Source organism: Populus trichocarpa, chromosome 2 (assembly GCF_000002775.5).
Source record: "Populus trichocarpa isolate Nisqually-1 chromosome 2, P.trichocarpa_v4.1, whole genome shotgun sequence".
NCBI classification, from domain to species: domain Eukaryota; kingdom Viridiplantae; phylum Streptophyta; class Magnoliopsida; order Malpighiales; family Salicaceae; genus Populus; species Populus trichocarpa.
This window is the reverse complement of record NC_037286.2, coordinates 1,507,704-1,526,356: the sequence shown is the minus strand read 5'-3', so window position 1 is coordinate 1,526,356 and position 18,653 is coordinate 1,507,704. Positions and strand designations below refer to the sequence as shown.

General features: G+C 36.8%; 1 protein-coding gene and 1 pseudogene across 1 annotated transcript; one reads left to right on the top strand and one right to left on the bottom strand.

The window, feature by feature from the left end:
* Positions 1–500: 500 nt before the first annotated feature.
* LOC7490658 (ATP sulfurylase 2) lies at positions 501–4,464 on the bottom strand. Its single transcript, XM_002300680.4, has 5 exons — positions 3,666–4,464; positions 2,419–2,824; positions 1,981–2,241; positions 1,391–1,477; positions 501–896 (listed from the first exon to the last, which is right to left on the bottom strand). The coding sequence occupies exons 1-5, from the start codon at positions 4,211–4,213 to the stop codon at positions 765–767; spliced, it is 1,434 nt and encodes a 477-aa protein (XP_002300716.2). The 5' UTR covers positions 4,214–4,464; the 3' UTR covers positions 501–764.
* Positions 4,465–6,351: 1,887 nt separating this feature from the next.
* LOC7479688 (5'-3' exoribonuclease 3-like) lies at positions 6,352–17,769 on the top strand (annotated as a pseudogene).
* Positions 17,770–18,653: the final 884 nt, after the last annotated feature.

Here is an 18,653-nt window from a genome sequence, read left to right as displayed (position 1 = left end):
GATAGTATAAAATATAGTATAAAATGGCAAGAACAGAAGAATCATGAGAGGAAGAAAATTGGTAGAAGGCATGGAAAGGCCCACCCAGCATATGCAATGTCTTGACAGTGTCTCTAAAATTTAAAACCTCAAGTCAGAAGAACCTGTTGAACACCAGGTGGCTACATCAGCAATTGAGCTACGAACAACCTCGTTCATGACAGTAAAAAAAAAAAAACCCATCTGGTTCTTCTGGGGTGATAGTTGATGGCAGTTTCTCAATTCAATCTCTACTGCATAACCGGACATGAGAATTTCTTCTCATCCCGCTCCTTGTGAATGAAATGATTATCCAATCAAACTATCAGTCTTTTGAGCTTGCACGCTGGTAGTGATCCACAGCATACAATCCACACAAATCTTTTAAGCAAACAGAATGCACAAAAGCACACACGTTAGTAGCTAACCGAGATACAGCTCAAGCTGACACAATGATATTATCGCAAGGCTCACGGGGAAAGTAAGAAAACCACCTTGGTTAATTTTATAATTGACAGCAATAAATGTTTTTCTTGCGCGTGGATCATTAATTGTCTTAAAAATGAATGACAGAACAACTCAATATTTTAACTTTTAACAAACAACCTAGTGAAAAATTCCATGCTAACTGCCAGGTATCGAAAGAAAACTCTTCAAATAAGTAAACCACCACACCAAATCCTATAGGAAAAACTCTTGCTTCTCTTGAGCTAGTTCGGCAGTAATTCTGGTGATAAATCATAGGTTTAAGCAGATGCAACAACTGGCATTGCCTCTTCGGCCTGCAACTGCTCATAATATTTGACGAGGACTTCCCAACCACCAGGGCACATAAAACCATCAGGAGGGTTCTCACCATTTCTAGCATAGGCCCTCATCTGCAACAAAACAAAGCGGATACCAAATTACAGGTAGAAAATTATATGCAAAACCTTCAGCTGCCTAAAATACGAAGAAAAAAAAAATCTTCAACAGTATTACAGGAAGTTTGAGAAGGTTCTTAAGAGCAAACTTCCACATCTTGAACCCACTATATAAAACCTACGGAACCATGCAATAACTGTGCAATAGCAAAAACAATCACCTAATGATTCCACATTACCCTTGATCAAAGAATGCACACAATCAGCAGTGATTATGCTTTCCTTTCTACTCTTAAAACAAGATTTGCTTGATGTTGTCATATTCTTTGTCAACAAATGGAGCTTGAAATGATTGGATACCTAGGACTTTTGAGTCAAACAACTCATCATAACTGACTTATGGAAATGAATTATTGACAACAAGGAGGAATTCAAGGCTTTTTTGAGCATCAACTCTGTTAGATCCGTAGAAACAAAAATAATTATGATATCAGATATATTGTTCCTACCTTGGTTCCAGAGATGAAGAGGAACTCTTTGGAACGAGATGGATCAAAAAATGCCATCTTCTTTGCCACAGTGTCATATGCTGCCACCTGCACAGTATAATAACAGAAAGATTACTCAATGGCTTCGCTGTGGAGATAATGCCATAAACAAGGATGTTAGAGCCTTGATTTCTAAACATCAGTAATCCATCACATCTTAAGCCACAAAACTTAAGCCCAGCAGATGCATTACAAACTCTCAAGTGTAAATTGCCACCATTTTGACGTTAGATAGAAACAGATATCAAAGTGGAAAACAGTAAACAACAGCACCTCATTACTAGATCTAACCCTGTCTTATATGCGCTTCCACCTGGCCCGCATGTTTGTCAACCAATTGTCTTCTATACTACCTTCAAAATGTTCAGTCTGATCCTATTGTGTCTAGTCAGAGTTAGCAATGGTTGTAATATGTTTCTGCAATGATGATGTTATTAATGCACTTAGATGGAAATAGAAGTTTATGATGTTGTTACAGATCCTAGCCAAAAGTGACAAATAATGCATAGGAAAGGAGCTTTGGCAGAGAGGTGAGAGGTTGTGAAACCTACCCTAAATGGCAAAATATTCAACTTCTCCAGACCTTGAGCCATGCTTAGAACCTTTTTTCCATGATCAGGGTCATATAAATCTCTCTTCTCTGTCGGGTGACCCATACCAGCAGGATCACGACCTACAATGTAAAAGTTAGCACCTGCATTTACCCGTGCCTTGGCATGCCATTGCACTTCAGTAGGACCAGCATAATGCATAGGTGACGGGAATACAGCAACAATTGTAGTTTCAGGGTCAAGAACTCCATCTTCTAGAACCTGCTCAAAAGCAGATCCATGAATGCCAATTCCACAGCAAATAGAATCATTTTACATCATTGGTTAAAGAAAAGAATGGTAGCGGTTTTCCTAGGGTGTCAGAATATGTATCATCACAGAATGGATGATCAGATCAATGTCATCACAGGCTATGTAGAAGAAATTAATGAATACAACCTTGCTGTGTTGTTCCATCCGAACATCCAAAGGAACGTCATCAGCCTTTGTGAAACCTCCTAATGGATGAAGCAGTAGAATCGGATTCTTATAACCCATTTCCAAAAGCCGCCTGCGTGTATCATTCATCAATAAGGCATGCCCATTATGAACGGGGTTTCGTAACTGAAATGCAAAAACTGCATCAGCTTGACGCCTATCAAATTCCTTCCTGAGTTGTTTAGGAGAAAGCCTGTAATGATCAAGTCCATCATTGTATTTGATGGGCTTTAGCACTTCTAGATCTCCACCTAGGAGCCAATTTCCTGCTGGAGCAATGAATTCCTCAACGTACGGCAATCCAGGTGCAGTTGTCCCCCATGTTCTAGCTATTCTTTCTTCTTTGTTATGCTTGTATATCTCAATACTGCAATAAAACTTTAAATTCAGAAAATTCCCTTTTGGTTAAGAGAAGAAAGTCAAGTAACTTGGCAGGTCTGGAGCAGCTTGCATAAGTGAAATGATTTTTTAAATTCAAAGGGCAATGCAGCATGACTACCCACCCAACAACGGAAAATCAAAGTATAACAGCAGGAGTCCGCTTTCCAGCAGTGTAAAGCACAGCCTCTGCTGAAATTTCAGCCCATATGGTTTCTAACATGATGATCACAACCAAGACAAGACCGATAATTGGGTTTTGACACACATGGTAAAGCTGTTGGCTGTCCTGAAGCTGTTTCACATAAACATTTGCTTCAAACATGTAAACAAGAACATCCACTATGTGTTTAAATGAGCTCCTCTAATGCCACACGACAATGGGTATTCACACCATCAATTCATTCAGAATTCCAGACATGGAAGTGTGCCCTCCTGGAACATCAAAAGATTAACCGAACGAAAGCAACTTCGTAATGCATTTCTTTGCTTCAATTCCCACATTCAGAAAATAGCTCTTATCCTTTCCGAAAGATCAACTACCATTGTTTTTTTACTCGAAAACACAACACGAGTTATTAAAAATTCCTGTCAAAACAACAAACAGCATTCCATTTCCACATAAAACTATTAAATAACAGATGGTGTAACCTCGTATAAATTCCAGGTTTAACTGTACTGATTATTAAATTTGCACGCTTGACCACATTACAGAAATGTGTGTGCGTATTCTATTGAGATATACTTCTTTAAAGCCACCATGGCAAAACACGACCATGAATAAATAAAATAAGAAGAAAACATATACAAGAGAAGGAGATTAACTAAACCTTCGAAGAATAGCAAGCAAATCACCCTCAGGACCAACCAATCCAACATCTTTTGAAGACCCAATACTCTCTTTGGTCTCGTCATCAATTGCCAAAACAATAGGAAGCGACATATTCACAACAGTCCTATTTTCCATTCTCAAAGAATTAAAATGCAAACTCTGCAAATACTCATTCTCCCTCATAAACCCTTTCAAGGGACTCGCCCATCCTTCACTTATCACATGAACCCACTCCACATCAATCTTAGCCAGCCTCGCTTTAGGCAGTGATTCTGCTTCCAAGGTTTTTGACCCCCTCTCGCTCTCTGGCACTATAACATCCACCAAGACCCCACCATCTGGCTCAATCAAGGAGCTCTTGATAACTGTACCGGATACAGAAGCTTGAATCATTCCGGGTCTTTTGTTGTTGTATAGAATAGGGTTTAATGCGTTTGAATGGTAGATTGGTTTTGGTCGGATTGCTGGGAATTTTGTTCTGTTTCTTTCGTGACAATTAAGGTTAATTATGCGAGGAGATATGGTTAGTTTAATTGTTAAAGACATGATAATGACGGTGTTTTTTTAATGTTTTTTAAGGTTGCTGTCAGAATTTGGGGGGTGGTTGTTGTGGGAGTAAGGTGGAGAGGCCTGGAGGGGGGCTCTGAATTTGGGCAGCATTTTTAACGGGAATATGATTCAACTGCTAAAGAGATCCACACGTTTGCTTCTCTTGCCTTTCGTGGATGGAGGGAGCCTGGCTTCTACTACTAGTCTCCATTGTGGTTGGGGTACAGAGCCGGGAGGGCAGTAATGGGCTAGAAATCATGAGAGATGAATGAAAGCAACTAGGCAGTAATGGCCACAACTTGTCGTGGCGTGCCCAGGTCTAAACCACTGTGATGGTCAAGAAATCCCGCCCCCTGGCCAGGCCCACCAACTAGTCCAGGGCCCACCGAGAAAAAAACTATATTTATACAAATTTTAAGGCACTTTAATGAAAAGAGTGTTTTTTTTTTTTAAGGTTTAATCTGTTTTTTTAATTGATTTTTAAAATTTTTTTGATATAAAAAATTTAATATTTTTTTTTTAAAATCCGGTGTAGTAAAACCCACGGCTGGATAGGTATTGCCAATATCTTGAAAACCAAAATCATTCATGTTTGCCGCCATGCGTTTGGTAGTACCAGGAAATCATTCCGCCTCTCCCCGACTTTTATTTACTTGTGTGAGTGTCGGACTCTTTTACTTGTACTCTGTTTTCCTGAGGGATTGGAAAAGGGGTGGATGAGAGAGGAGAGATTAGACAAGAGGGGTTGGAATTATTCTTTGTTTTGGCACCAAGTATGAGAAGAACCCTTGAAAGAACAAGAGATAAGCGTTCCTCGGCTATAATTTTCACTCGATTAAATATATTGGTTCTTGTGTCATTCGTCATTTCTCTTCTCGATCATTTCCACCTTGTCCAATCTATTAATCTTGGTAAATGACGGTAGCAGCTAGAAATCGGCAAGGAATGGTCCAATTTAAATACCTTCACATGGTAGACCCCAGTAGAACAAAACTGAAGAGTAAGGGCATCGGGTGATTGAGTTCAGTTGCTCCTCTTGTAAAATTATTGAATATCCTTATTTCATAACAAAAGAATTAGAATTAGGTTTGGTCAACTATAATGTGTATATTATCCATACGAGGAATCTTCTAGTTGAGAAGATCCATCGAATTGAAACGAAGAGAAGGTAGAGCAGTCAGGCAAAGGCTTGCTCTTCTTGTCCACCTGCCACAAGAGTAGTCTTTTCACGCTTGTGTTTTGTCAAGGGGACTGAAGAAAAGGTTACTCCTATAGGGATCTTCGAGATAAACAGAAAATCTCAAATTCACGAGGTCTATCCTTGTCCCGCCACCCTTCTTGACCTCAATGGTTATGCAGATTGCTTTCTACTTTATAATTGACTCGAATGAAAAATTCATCACAACTACTATAGTTTGATCGCAAATAGAGCGCATGATCAAGAGCTTGGTGTTATTTTTTCTCTTAAAAAATAGTTGTGAACTAGCCCATATCGTCATGGACTTCGTCTCTGTGGACCGAGGAGAAAAGGGCTCAACGAGAAGATGACTGTACCATGAGAGAAGCAAGGAGGCCAGTCTTGGATTTGCCAACAGCTTGAAAGGTTGGCCTATTTTGGTGACATGGATGCCTAACTCGACCGGTCAATTGGCCCACCTAACAGATGATGAGATCCTCGTTGATCGTATTTTTGAAAACTCTTTCTCACTACTAATTAAGAACAGCAGAGCTTTCGATTAAGGGAAAATATAGCACACATAGAAGGAGCTCTTTTTTCAATAGTAAAAGATCACATTAAAAGCAAGGCTTAGATGTTGCTAGCCTTAAGACTTCAACAAAGTTTGAAGATCCCCTAGGCAAGGCCCTGGTGTACCATTAAGTTTCCTCCGGATGTATCCTTTATTGGCAGCAAGCCTTAAAAAAAAAAATGTTAGTAAGAATAAACATTAAAGAAATTCCAAGGAAAATAAATAACTCAATTATTTAATAAAAAAATAATATTATTATAATTTCGAGGGAATGTTACAAGACTCCCTCCTTTCATACAGGAGTTTAGCTTGCCAGCACGTGACTAAAATATGAGAAAGCACCGTCAACACACCAGCAACAAAAATCCAGCCATATCAAATCCTTCCCCCGCTTTTCCCAACAGTATAAGAACAAATATCTTTCGTGTCAAAAATCTGTTTTTGCGCGAGAGAACAATCCATTTCCAGCCCCCGTTCCCGATCCGCTTGCTGACCCTGTTACCTTCTAAAAAGACACAATCACCCTTACACTTATCCCCATGTATCTTCCTCTCTTACTCATGACGTCAAATTACCCAGGGGCATCTCTGTAAAACAATTCCCCGTACCCTAACTCGCTGCCGCGTAACGAATCCTAAAAACTAAAAAGTACCCATTATCCACGGACGCAACATGAGAAATTTGCTTTTCTCATATTCTCCGTGGTAAGGGTTAGGGTTCACTTCCTTGCTGTTATGCTATCTATTCAATCCGTTTCTTCAAGCGAGTTGGATTGGTGAGTCGCTGATTTGAGTGATTTGCGATGGGAGTGCCGGCCTTTTATCGGTGGTTAGCGGAGAAGTATCCGTTAGTGGTGGTGGATGTGATCGAAGAAGAACCGGTTGTTATCGAAGGCGTTAAGATTCCTGTGGATACAAGTAGACCTAACCCTAACAATATCGAGTATGATAATTTATATCTCGATATGAACGGGATTGTTCATCCTTGCTTTCATCCCGAAGACAGAGTAAGATTCCGATTCTCTCCCGCCCTTGCCTTTTTGCTTGCGTATTTGAATTTATTTTCTGTCTTTGGAAGTTAATTCTGTGTTTTAGAATGCTAATTTGGTCTTAATGGAGTTGAATCAAACTGGATTTATTTATTTTTTTGATAATGTGATTTATTTTTTGCTTGTTTAAATTTTATTCCTCTTGCAGCCTTCGCCTACTTCTTTCGATGAGGTATTTCAGTGTATGTTTGATTATATTGATAGGCTTTTTGTGGTGGTGAGGCCTCGGAAATTGCTGTACATGGCAATTGGTGAGTGATTCAAATTGGGTCGTTTTCTTTTACTGTATTTTGTAAGTGTACTGATTTTGTGGGAATGACTTGTAGATGGAGTTGCACCTCGTACGAAATGAATCAGCAACGGTCTAGGCGTTTTAGGGCAGCTAAAGATGCAGCTGATGCGGTATGTGTTTATGTTAACAATGGAGGCCTCCTTTTCGTGTTTGCAGTTGGAGAGTGTCATGGGTTATTGGTTAATCAGCAAACCAAGTTTCTTTGTTAAAATTACTGTCTTAGTTTTTTTTTATATTAAGTAAAATTATTTGGTATGTTCATGTATTGATGCAATGGCTGACAATGGATGCTTAGTATCTGAAAGTGAATTGAAGTAACACGAGTTTTTTGGATAAAGCACATAGGTTAGCTTAACCAATTACTTATTGAAGAAGGAAAAATATTTATAAAGATACAAAAACAACTCTTGAAGGAATGCTTATTAGATAAAGATTTTCTGAGGAGCACTTAGAGTTTGTTGGATGAAAATAATCTTTCTTCTTCCTGTGGAAAACTGATGGTTTTTGGAGTTATCAAATTGTTTCTTTGAAATGAGAGTACTAGAGCCCATGATTCTGATAACTGCTCTGTAGTCCCTTTTACTTGGTCATTTCTTGGAAACTGCAATTATCCCTGGTGAACTTTTTGGCCATGCAATAGATAAATCCTTGGTTATGCAAACATCCTGTTTAACTATTTATGGAATTTTCATTAGTTTTGGAATCTTCAAGTTTTTGCTAGTGAACATTTACTTAACTTTTCAGGATGCCCATGACTGTATTTATCGTACATTTTTGGATCTATTTTGGGATTATCTAGGTTTTCAGTATTCCTTATGGTTTTTTTTTCCATATATCTTCATTCTTATTTTGCTATATTCTTCTAAAAGAGGAAAACTTAACACATAGCAGGACATACACCATTTCAATAACTATCAGTAATTCCCTATTTGTATTGTAGGCTGCTGAAGAAGAAAGGCTAAGAGAGGAGTTCGAGAGGGAGGGCAGGAAGCTTCCCCCTAAGGAGTCATCTCAAACTTTTGATTCCAATGTTATCACTCCTGGAACTGAATTTATGGCTGTTTTGTCAATTGCATAGCAGTACTATATTCATCTTAGACTAAATTATGATCCTGGATGGAAGAAAATTAAGGTATAACCCATAATGTGGTCCCTTGTTAATTTTTTTCTCATGCAGTGCTTTGTTTTCTTTTGCAAATATAATGCTATACTCACCTTCTGGTGTGTGTAACAGTAGCAAATGAATAATGCTTGAATTTCAGTTCACATTTCTATTTTGTGAAGGCTATCCTTTCTGATGCAAATGTTCCCGGGGAAGGGGAACACAAAATCATGTCCTATATCCGTCTTCAAAGTAACCTTCCCGGTTATAATCCAAATACACGCCATTGCCTGTATGGTTTGGTATATTTCTTCCTCAACTGAGTCTCCTGATCTTTTATAACCTAACTGTTAGTTTCCTTGTAGTCTAACATTCTTTCCTCTGTTTATTGGTGTTTCTGATAGGATGCAGATTTAATCATGTTGTCTCTGGCTACCCATGAAGTTCTTTTTTCAATTCTTAGAGAGGTCTGTCTTGATGTTTAGAGATATTTGCATTTCTCTAAAAATGAATTCAATTTCAAACTTCTTATGCTGTTTCTTAGCTATTAGTATTAGTTATTTAGCAGAGAGTAAATAGATGGCACTTATTTTGACCAAAGGCTTGTTCATCAATCATCAGAATAAGTGGATTGAAAGAGTCTATTTTAAATACCTGTAACCCACTGCTAAACGTCCACTTATTTTGACAAAGGTTGATGAATCATCTGCTAAATGTTGGATTTTAATTTTCTTTAACGGCCTTTTTTAATGGTTTGGTTCAGATTGTTTTCACTCCTGGACAACAAGACAAATGCTTCCTATGTGGTCAGATGGGTCATTTAGCAGCTGATTGTGAAGGAAAGGCGAAGAGAAAGGCAGGAGAATTTGATGAGAAAGGCAATGACGTTGCTGTGCCCAAAAAACCATACCAGGTAGGTGCATTTTAAAGGTCTTTGAAAGTTTTGGGTGTAAACATCTTTCATTACAATGCATCAACTAGCCCTTTTTGCTTCATAACTCTTTTCTTGATGCAGTTTCTCAATATCTGGATTCTTAGAGAGTATTTGGAGTATGAATTCAGAATTCCTAATCCTCCATTTGAGATTGATCTTGAACGCATTGTAGATGATTTTATATTCATTTGTTTCTTTGTTGGCAATGATTTCCTGCCACACATGCCCACACTGGAGATTCGTGAGGTTCGTGAATAGTTTACTTGAAAGTACATTGTTTCTGTGTTTTAAGATGGATATATTTACTTTGTTGATTGAACCTGGCACATGTGAAAAACCATATGAATCTTTTGGCAATACAGATTGTGAATTCTTTGAGTTGCTGCTTAGGATCCTTTCCCTGCTGAAATAGATTAACTACAGCATAACAAAGAAAACACCCTTTTTTTTAATAAAAAAACTCCTTTCTTTCAGGGTGCAATCAACTTGCTGATGGCTGTTTATAAGAAGGAATTTAGGGTGCTTGATGGGTATTTGACTGATGGCAGCAAGGTACTTCAATGTTCGTGCTAGATGTCCTACATAAATAGTTGGCTGCTGGCAATGGGTTCTATCACTGAACTTACGACTGTTTGTAAGATTGCTCATAAATTGTTCTTTATAACTTTCTGTTTTCTCAGCCTAATTTAAATAGAGTGGAACATTTTATTCAACCTGTGGGTTCATATGAAGATAAGATATTCCAGAAAAGAGCACGATTGCACCAGGTTAAATTTTTTCTCCAAGAGTTTGGATGCATGCATCCCTTTTACTGGAATTATATGAAGTTTAGGCATAATTGTTTTGTGCACCTTTGATCAATTCTGAATTTTATTGATTTTTTCCTGGTTACTAATTGTATTTTTTTCCCTTGTAAATGGGACGATAATGTGATATCTCCGGAAGGGTATTGAAAAGATGGATATGAGACAATAAGATATCTATTAGCTGTAGAAGCAAAAATATTTTCATTTATAAGCAACAGTCTATGGAACCTTCTACCATAAAGTTTTGGATAGACAAGAAGAGGCACAGACAGAAAGAAGCACCTCTTTTCAACACCGTGAACTAATTTATTTTGTCCTTACATTGCAGCGTCAGGCAGAAAGAATTAAGCGTGAAAAGGCACAGGCAAGGAGAGGTGATGATGCAGAGCCTCAAAATCAACCTGAATCTTTGGTTGCAGTTGCCCGATTTCATGGCTCTCGTCTTGCTTCAGCTCCTACACCTTCACCATATCAGGATGATGGAACACATTCTCAGACATCTGATGGTAAACGATCCTCTGTTCGGAGGCATAAAGTTGCACGTTTGTCTTCAACAGCCAATATTGGTGCTGCCATTGTTGAGGCAGAGAATAGTCTGGAAATAGAAGTATGTTTTCCTGCTTGAGGAGAGGCACTTTAATGTAATTCTGACTCCTTCAGCCATTCTTTTTAGGACTCATTTTCTATGGGCTAGCCTTTCATTTGGTATGAGCCCTTGCTGGCAAGGGATTAAGAGTCCATTTGTTTACTCATTTTATTTTCTTATGGAACTGAAATCTGCAGTTTGTTACATTTATATGATGGGCACTTAATTTTTTTCAGGTACATGAAAACCAAGAAGAATTGAAAACTAAGCTTAAGGAGTTACTTCGTGAGAAATCTGATGTTTTTAACTCAAAGAATCATGGAGAAGACAAGGTTTGAGTCTCCTATAGAAGTGTTGATTATCATTCATGTTCTATGAATTTTAGTATCCTGCCAAACTCCCTTTATTGTTTTTCCTTTTTTGGGCCATTAGTTTTTACTGATGTTTCTCTCCAATGTTCCTTTACCAGGTCAAATTGGGAGAACCAGGTTGGAAGGAAAGATATTATGAACAGAAGTTTTCTGCAAAAACTCTGGAGGAAATGGAAGATATACGGAGAGATGTTGTAAGTACATGTACGACTGTAGCTTTGAATTTCCTCCGTCTTCGATGTTTCTATGAGACATGTAAGCTGATCTTATATCTTTGACATTCAACTGAGTAGGTTTTGAGATATACAGAAGGTTTTGAGATATACAGAAGGGCTGTGTTGGGTCATGCATTATTATTATGAAGGTGTTTGTTCTTGGCAGTGGTGAGTTTTTGAATTTTCATTTGTAGCAGTTCTGAGTTCTTGTTTCTGCTGCAACTTCTGCTCTTTCCCTTCTTAAACTTCATGCCTGCCAAAATAAATGGCAATTTGGACACTGCAGTTTAGGTGTTGAGTCGTTGACCATTATAATTGTAGGAAATATTCTTACATGGCTCATTGTTGCAAGATGATTTGATGGTTCAGACCGACTTCTCAAGATAAACTGCAGTTTAAATGTTGTCTTTGCACTTGATGTGTCAATGCCTTCAGATCTTCAACTCAGAACTGGATAAATTCTTTGTTTCAGGTTTTATCCCTATCACTATGCGCCCTTTGCTTCAGATCTCAAAGATCTTGGTCAACTGGACATTAGTTTTGAACTTGGTTCTCCATTCAAACCATTCAACCAGCTTTTGGGAGTTTTCCCTGCAGCAAGGTATCCTATCTATTTACTTCATATCCCCTCAGGGAAGCCATTTCTATTTGCAAAAACTCCTTGAGAAGGAGCTAACAAATTTTTTTTGCAGTTCCCATGCTCTCCCTGTACACTATAGGAAATTGATGACGGATCCAAGTTCACCTTTTATTGATTTTTATCCTACTGGTACACATCTTTACTAGAAAAGAGAGCTTGACCCATGACTATCTTTATATACATGCATGATCAGATGTGTTCTAACCTCTGTTGCATCTATCAGATTTTGAAGTGGACATGAATGGAAAGCGATATGCATGGCAGGTTAGTTTATCTTTGCGATCTTAATTCATCTGGCCTTCCAGGCATGATTGTGTGGTTGGAGTAATTTTCTAGTGAAGTGGTTCTCATTGATTCTGTTGTGTTTTCCAAATAGGGTATTGCAAAGCTTCCCTTAATTGATGAATCTCGCCTTCTTGCAGAGGTCCAAAAAATTGAGCACACATTAACGGTATGTATCTTGAATCAAGTTGGTCTGCTTCATTATTTGTTTCTTTCATTTCTTGAATTTTCTTACAAGAAGATCCTATGGTTTTACATCACCTGACCTGAATGTCGCAATGTTTTGTAGGAGGAAGAAGCAAGGAGAAACAGTATGATGTTTGACATGCATTTTGTGTCATCATCTCATTCTCTCTCTGAGAGCATAAATTTACTCGATAATCATTGCAAACAATTAACAGACAAAGAACGAGCTGAAGTCAAGGAGCGTATCAATCCTGAGTTGAGGTCTGTATTGAATCACTTAAAACAGAATAATTTACATAAGTATTAACTTTGAGTTTTGAAAGTGGGTAACTTTCATGGGGGTCTGAATTTTATTGGTTCTGATTTTTACATGCATTGCTCTTTGTTGCTTCTGGATGTGAACTTTGATAAGTTGGAATAGGAAATGTCAAGTGATCATCTGGGTTGCATAACTTTCCATTCTTAGTGTCATGCCTTCAAGCTTGAATACAACTTTCCTTTCTGAGTCAAACTTTTGACAGAATGCTAAAAAGTTGCACTGGTTGGCAGACAATAAAGGGAAAGCAAACCAGTAATAGTATTTTAATATTGAAATCAACTGTCATCTGGGAAGCAAAGTTCATGTGGCTGCTCTTTTCTCGCTGACCTGGATTTTCTATTTATATGTTGGATTCATTTCATTTTCGAATATTGTTTGTAGATTGTATATGGATGTTCATTCTTGTCTCAAAGAGAATCTTCTGATATGGGGTTTGTGCTTGTGAAATAAATCCTTTATAAACCAGAGAATCAGTTTTCTTTATTTTAATCAAGTCTATTTTCCATAATTGTGTTATCTGAAGTGTTGGATTCTTCTTGTGTTCAACCAAGTTCCTACCATCCCAGAAAGTGGATTTAATTTTGTTGCAGGCTGTTTTCTAGCTTTGAAAATGTTACCTTATAATCTTTAGGCTACAACATATGACACTAGTTTTCCTTTGAGACTGAAAGCTACTCTATGCTCCAAAATCATGTTTTGATTGTGCTTGCTTCCCTAGCGATCCATTGGTGGGAGTTGTTCTACCAATATGTTATATGATTTGTGGATTTAGCACGCCATGCATTCATGTGCCTATTACTGTCAACTTTTGGATGTGACACTCTTGAAGTTTCATATCTCGAGTCATGTTTTTAACTTTTGTTCACTACAAGCTCACCAGCTTGTTATATTCTCAGATTTTGGGTTTAAATGAACTATATTTTCTACAGTAATCACAAATTTAAAATCTGTTTGGATGATTTTCTGATTTTATTTATGGCTGCAGTGATGGGATGAATGGCTATTTATCTCCTTGTGCTGGAGATACTCACCCTCCTATATTCAGGTCTCCAGTTGTAAGCATGGAAGACATTTTGGCCAATGAAGTCATGTAAGCTTATAAATGTTTGAGTGTGATATGACTATCAGATTATTTTAAGTCATAATTTGTCTATGGTTTGTTCCTGTTCCTTTCTCTATTGTTTTTTCTTTTTTTCTATTCAGATGTGTCATATACAGACTTCCTGATCCACACACACACATCACTCGTCCGCCTGCTGGTGTTATATTCCCCAAAAAGGTATGTATTTGGTTGTGATGCCTAAATGCACCCGCAATCAAAGTTGTTACTTGAAATCTCCTCTAGCATGATATGTTTTTTATTAACAGCAAGCGTGACTGCTTAGCTGACAAACCTTGTTTGTTTCTCTGTACTGGTTTCTCATATGCATTTCATTTGCATTTTATCATATAACATCAGGTAAATCAATACTTTTAGATGTGCAAAATCTGGTGCATGTGGGTAGTTATTTACTCTGAGCATATATAATCTGCAATTGCCTTTCTGCTTATTGAATGAAAGTTTGCTGGAATAATTCCAGTCATCTATAATAATTAGTTGGTGTAGGTTTTTTATGTTTGTTTTGGTTATTTAACTTCTAACATGGAGCATGGATATGTTTGGCAAAGTTGTCTTAGCTTGAGAGTCACTATATCAATTTCTGTTTCTTTTTTGTAGACGGTAGATCAAGGTGATCTGAAACCTGAACCAATTTTATGGCATGAGGATTCTGGGAGGAGGCCTTGGGAGAATGACTGGTGTGCTTTACTTGATCTACCCTGCAAGTGAAATAATTCTTGTTTGGTTGATTGCATGATAAGATGCTCCATTCTTTCCTTAGCCGATCACACGCGCATTTATGCTTCAATTACAGTATATGTTCCACTTTTTCGGCTATAACTATTTGATTGGTTCTTCCTTTCAGACGAAATCCCCCTAGAACCATCTCTGCCCATCATCTTGGGGAGGCATCACATCGACTAGTTTCCAATAGTCTACAACAGAAGATAGATCGCAATGGCTATGGCAATCATATGCATACCCCACCACCACCTTATTTTGCAGCTCCCTGCGGCCCACCACACTCTTCTATTCAAATGGGCTGCACAATCATGGACACTATGGAACTTTACAACCAGAAATAGATTATTCTCATGCAGGTTATCCCCGTTCTGCAAGTCCTCATATGCCAACTCACTATGACCATGGATATGGTTCGGCAGGTGCCAACCCCTCTTATAGAAGGTCCCGTCCTCAGAATGAAAGAGAGAACCAAATGAGTGGGCCACATCCAAGGCACGTGTACCACCCACCTGAATTTCATCAGAATGGTAGACCAAGGTATCCACATGGGCCGGTGGAACATACGTCAACTGGGACCTCAACATATGCTTATCAAGGTGGTTATGACGCCTATCAGAGTTACCAATCACCTGGAGCTGGTAGTCACCAGCAATGGGGTGGTAGGTTTCCCCCGCCTGCCAACCATAGCAATCCCAGCAGCAACCGATTTTCAGCACTGGATCATAGAGGAAATAAAATGCCACCACAACATGGTGGAGCAAATCGGAGACCCCAGCCACCTCCTGGCAGTGCTAATCGGAGGCCCCATCCACCAGCTGGTTATGGTCGCCAATGAAGCTGTTTCTTATAACAGAAAGGTACTCTTAACTTTAAAAATTGGGGTTTAAGTTTTTTTTTTTTTTCTAAAACTTGTTTTTAACTTTTTTTTTTTTACTCAAAACATTTATAAAACAACCGTGATAAATTTATTTATTGCCTAAAAAAACCTAAAAAACCCTCCAAAAAATTGAAATCAACCCGAATCCCATAATCACTGTGCTCAGATTTATTTTTTCACAAACTTTAAAGGTACAAAAACACCCAATATGAACTCCTCTAATTAAATGGAATCATTTAATACAAATATAGTTTATTTTGATGGCATAAATCAGTGTCAATGATATTTTTTTTTCTCTACTGTTAGAATCCAGTGACCTCTCTCGCTCTTCCCTTTTAATCAGGGACAAAAAAAAAAACAAAAAAAACTTTTATACCAAAATTAAGTTGGAAAAATATTGAGTGGTATGATTTTTAAAGTTTAAGGATCAAAGTGTATTTTTTATGAAATTGATGGCATGCCATCCATGTTTGATGTCTTTTTATTTCGGTTCTTTTTTATGTGATGCTATTTTTTCATAAGAAATCAAAATCAAGTGGTTTTTTATTAGGATTAAATCATTATAAAAAAGTTTGAGGATGAAATTGAAAAAACATAAAATTATTATAATGTTTGGTGTCTTTTTATTTTGGTAATTTTATTTTTTCATAAGAAATCAAAATTAAGTGTGCTTTTATTAGGACTAAATTATTATAAAAAAGTTAATTGAAAAGGTGTAAAATTTTGCAAAACATTCATATTAATGTGTGAGAGAATGAAGAATATTAATGTGACTTGTACAGTGAAAAACTCATGTATTTTAGAGTAATACTTAATTATATAGATGGCAGAGGGAAAATTATAGTAATAAACAGTGAAGAGTGTATGTACATCACATCCTCGACAAAAGCCGTAGATTATTCCAAGGAGCCATTTGATTTTAAGGAAACGTACATGAAGTTTCATTTCTTTTTCCCTCCTCTCTCTACCGGTCCGTAGTTTGAAGTCGTCGCAGCATTTGTTTGTTCAAGTGTCAAAAAGTTAATGGCCTTCAGTTTTCCATAGCAAATCTACTGTGCGCTTTCGCCTAATTATTTCTTATGAGGTGATTAGTTATTCTGCTATAAGATTGTAGCGTGGCTAAGAAAGAGTGCAGATATGGCTAGGGTTTCAGTTCTGTGGTCGAGATGATGGATATTCTGTTTTTCCAGAATTATCCAAATGATCTTGAAGTAGCCCTGTTTAAATTCCATAAACGAAGACCTTAGCAGTTAGAGAATTTGACGAAATAAATTTCTTTACGAAGTTTAGAATTATTATTCCCACTCTAATATCTTTGTGCAGGGAATGGTATCAGGAATGCTGGTGCACGAGCTGCCATATTAATCTTCTGTTTTTGGGGAGGTGAGTATTTGGGAGAATCTTTTTGAGAGGAGAAAATGTCACGCTTCCAAGTTTGGCCCCTCGCTAATCATAGCCCTTGATAGGCTATATTACCCCTTACCTTTTAGTATAATTATTATGAAATATCTTACTATGACATAATAAAAAATTATGGAAATATTATTTTCTAATAATTAAGCTTCAAGATTAATTCAAATAAAAAAACATAAAGTTTATAATTGAAACTTTTAAAATTTTAATTACTATATCATATTTTTTTTTAAATAGAAATTTTATAGGGAGATACTATTTGGAAGCACAAAAAAAATTCCTTAACAAGAAGAAATGTAGTATGACAAAAAAAATGAAGAAATCAGATTTGGTGATATGCAGTGATTAAAAAATGAAGATAAAATTGAAATATTCTAATTACAGAATAAGACTTTCTATTAGTTATATATTTTTAAGTGTTAGTTTTTTTGACACGGGCTTCAAACATGAATTATTTAATATATTTTGCTATTTTTTCATAAATCAATTTGATAATTATAGAACACACACAAATTAAGAACTCTTAAAAATAAGCTTTACAAATTTTGTCTAATGTTTTATTAGCATAGTCAAATATTAAAAAAAATATATTTTTTGAGTTGAGAGATCAATTAAATTAAATTTTTTTTTGGAGAAATCATATTAAGAGAATATCGATAATACACCAATCAAATATACGATTAACCATATGATGAACCGCACGTATACAGGCAGGCTAGCACCGGCTAGCTTGGTGGGGTTGGAGGTGTGAATTAATTAGTTTGATCCGTATTGTAATTATTTGAACTTGCTTTAATTATATACCCTTAATCTTACTTCTTTTTAATAGAAGAGTCAAACTCTTATCTTGAAGACATTATGATATTGAATAATTAAGGGACAGATTGCTGACTTGGGGAGCCTCAATTTTTGGAATGTCAAGTTTCAATCAGTTTCCCTTCACACGGTCTGCAGTTAGGAGTCTGATTTTTTTTATAAGCTACACGTATGGATGGTTAGGTAGCTAGTCCAAGTCTATGTTCTCACAAGAATTGTTTATTTAGCAAAATCCTACTAGCCGACGTGTATAAGCAAAGGGGAGGTGTGGCACGCCTCCACTGCTACAGTTCTTGATTTATTTTTCTGCTTCTTTTTTTGGTTCCAAGAAACACGTTCCAAGGAACTAGCTAACACGAATGTCACGCCAAGAGACTTAGCAAATATCATTGTGAACAAAACTGAAACTCCCCTTCAAATCTTTACTCGTATTACTGCATCGATATACACTCGCAGTGTCTCCTCTTATACATAGTTTTTCTTTGTTCTTTTAATCTCATTACTTAATATAATACATAAAATACTAATCTTTGAAAGTTTGATGAAAGTGATAGATGAGTTTGCTGCCTGTATAATTTTCTATTCAAATTCAAGGAAAGAGGTCATGAGAGTGTTAGCTGTTACTTTTAGGTGTTTTTAAAAAATATGTTGTCTTAAAATAACATTAAATTGATTGTTTTTTTAGTGTTTTTTTTATATAATTTTAATGTAATGATATCAAATATTATATATATATATATATATAATTATTTTAAAATATTTTTGAAAAATACTCGGCAGTATAATACCAAACAATCAATCATGTATGTTAATGGCAAGTGGTTAGTACATAAATTGCACTTACTCATCTATTATGTATGTGTGTATATATAGATGATGCTATATTGAGACAGTAATGATGGCGATACTAACAATGTTATTTGTCATAATTATGTGATTCTGGTGAATGCGATGGACAT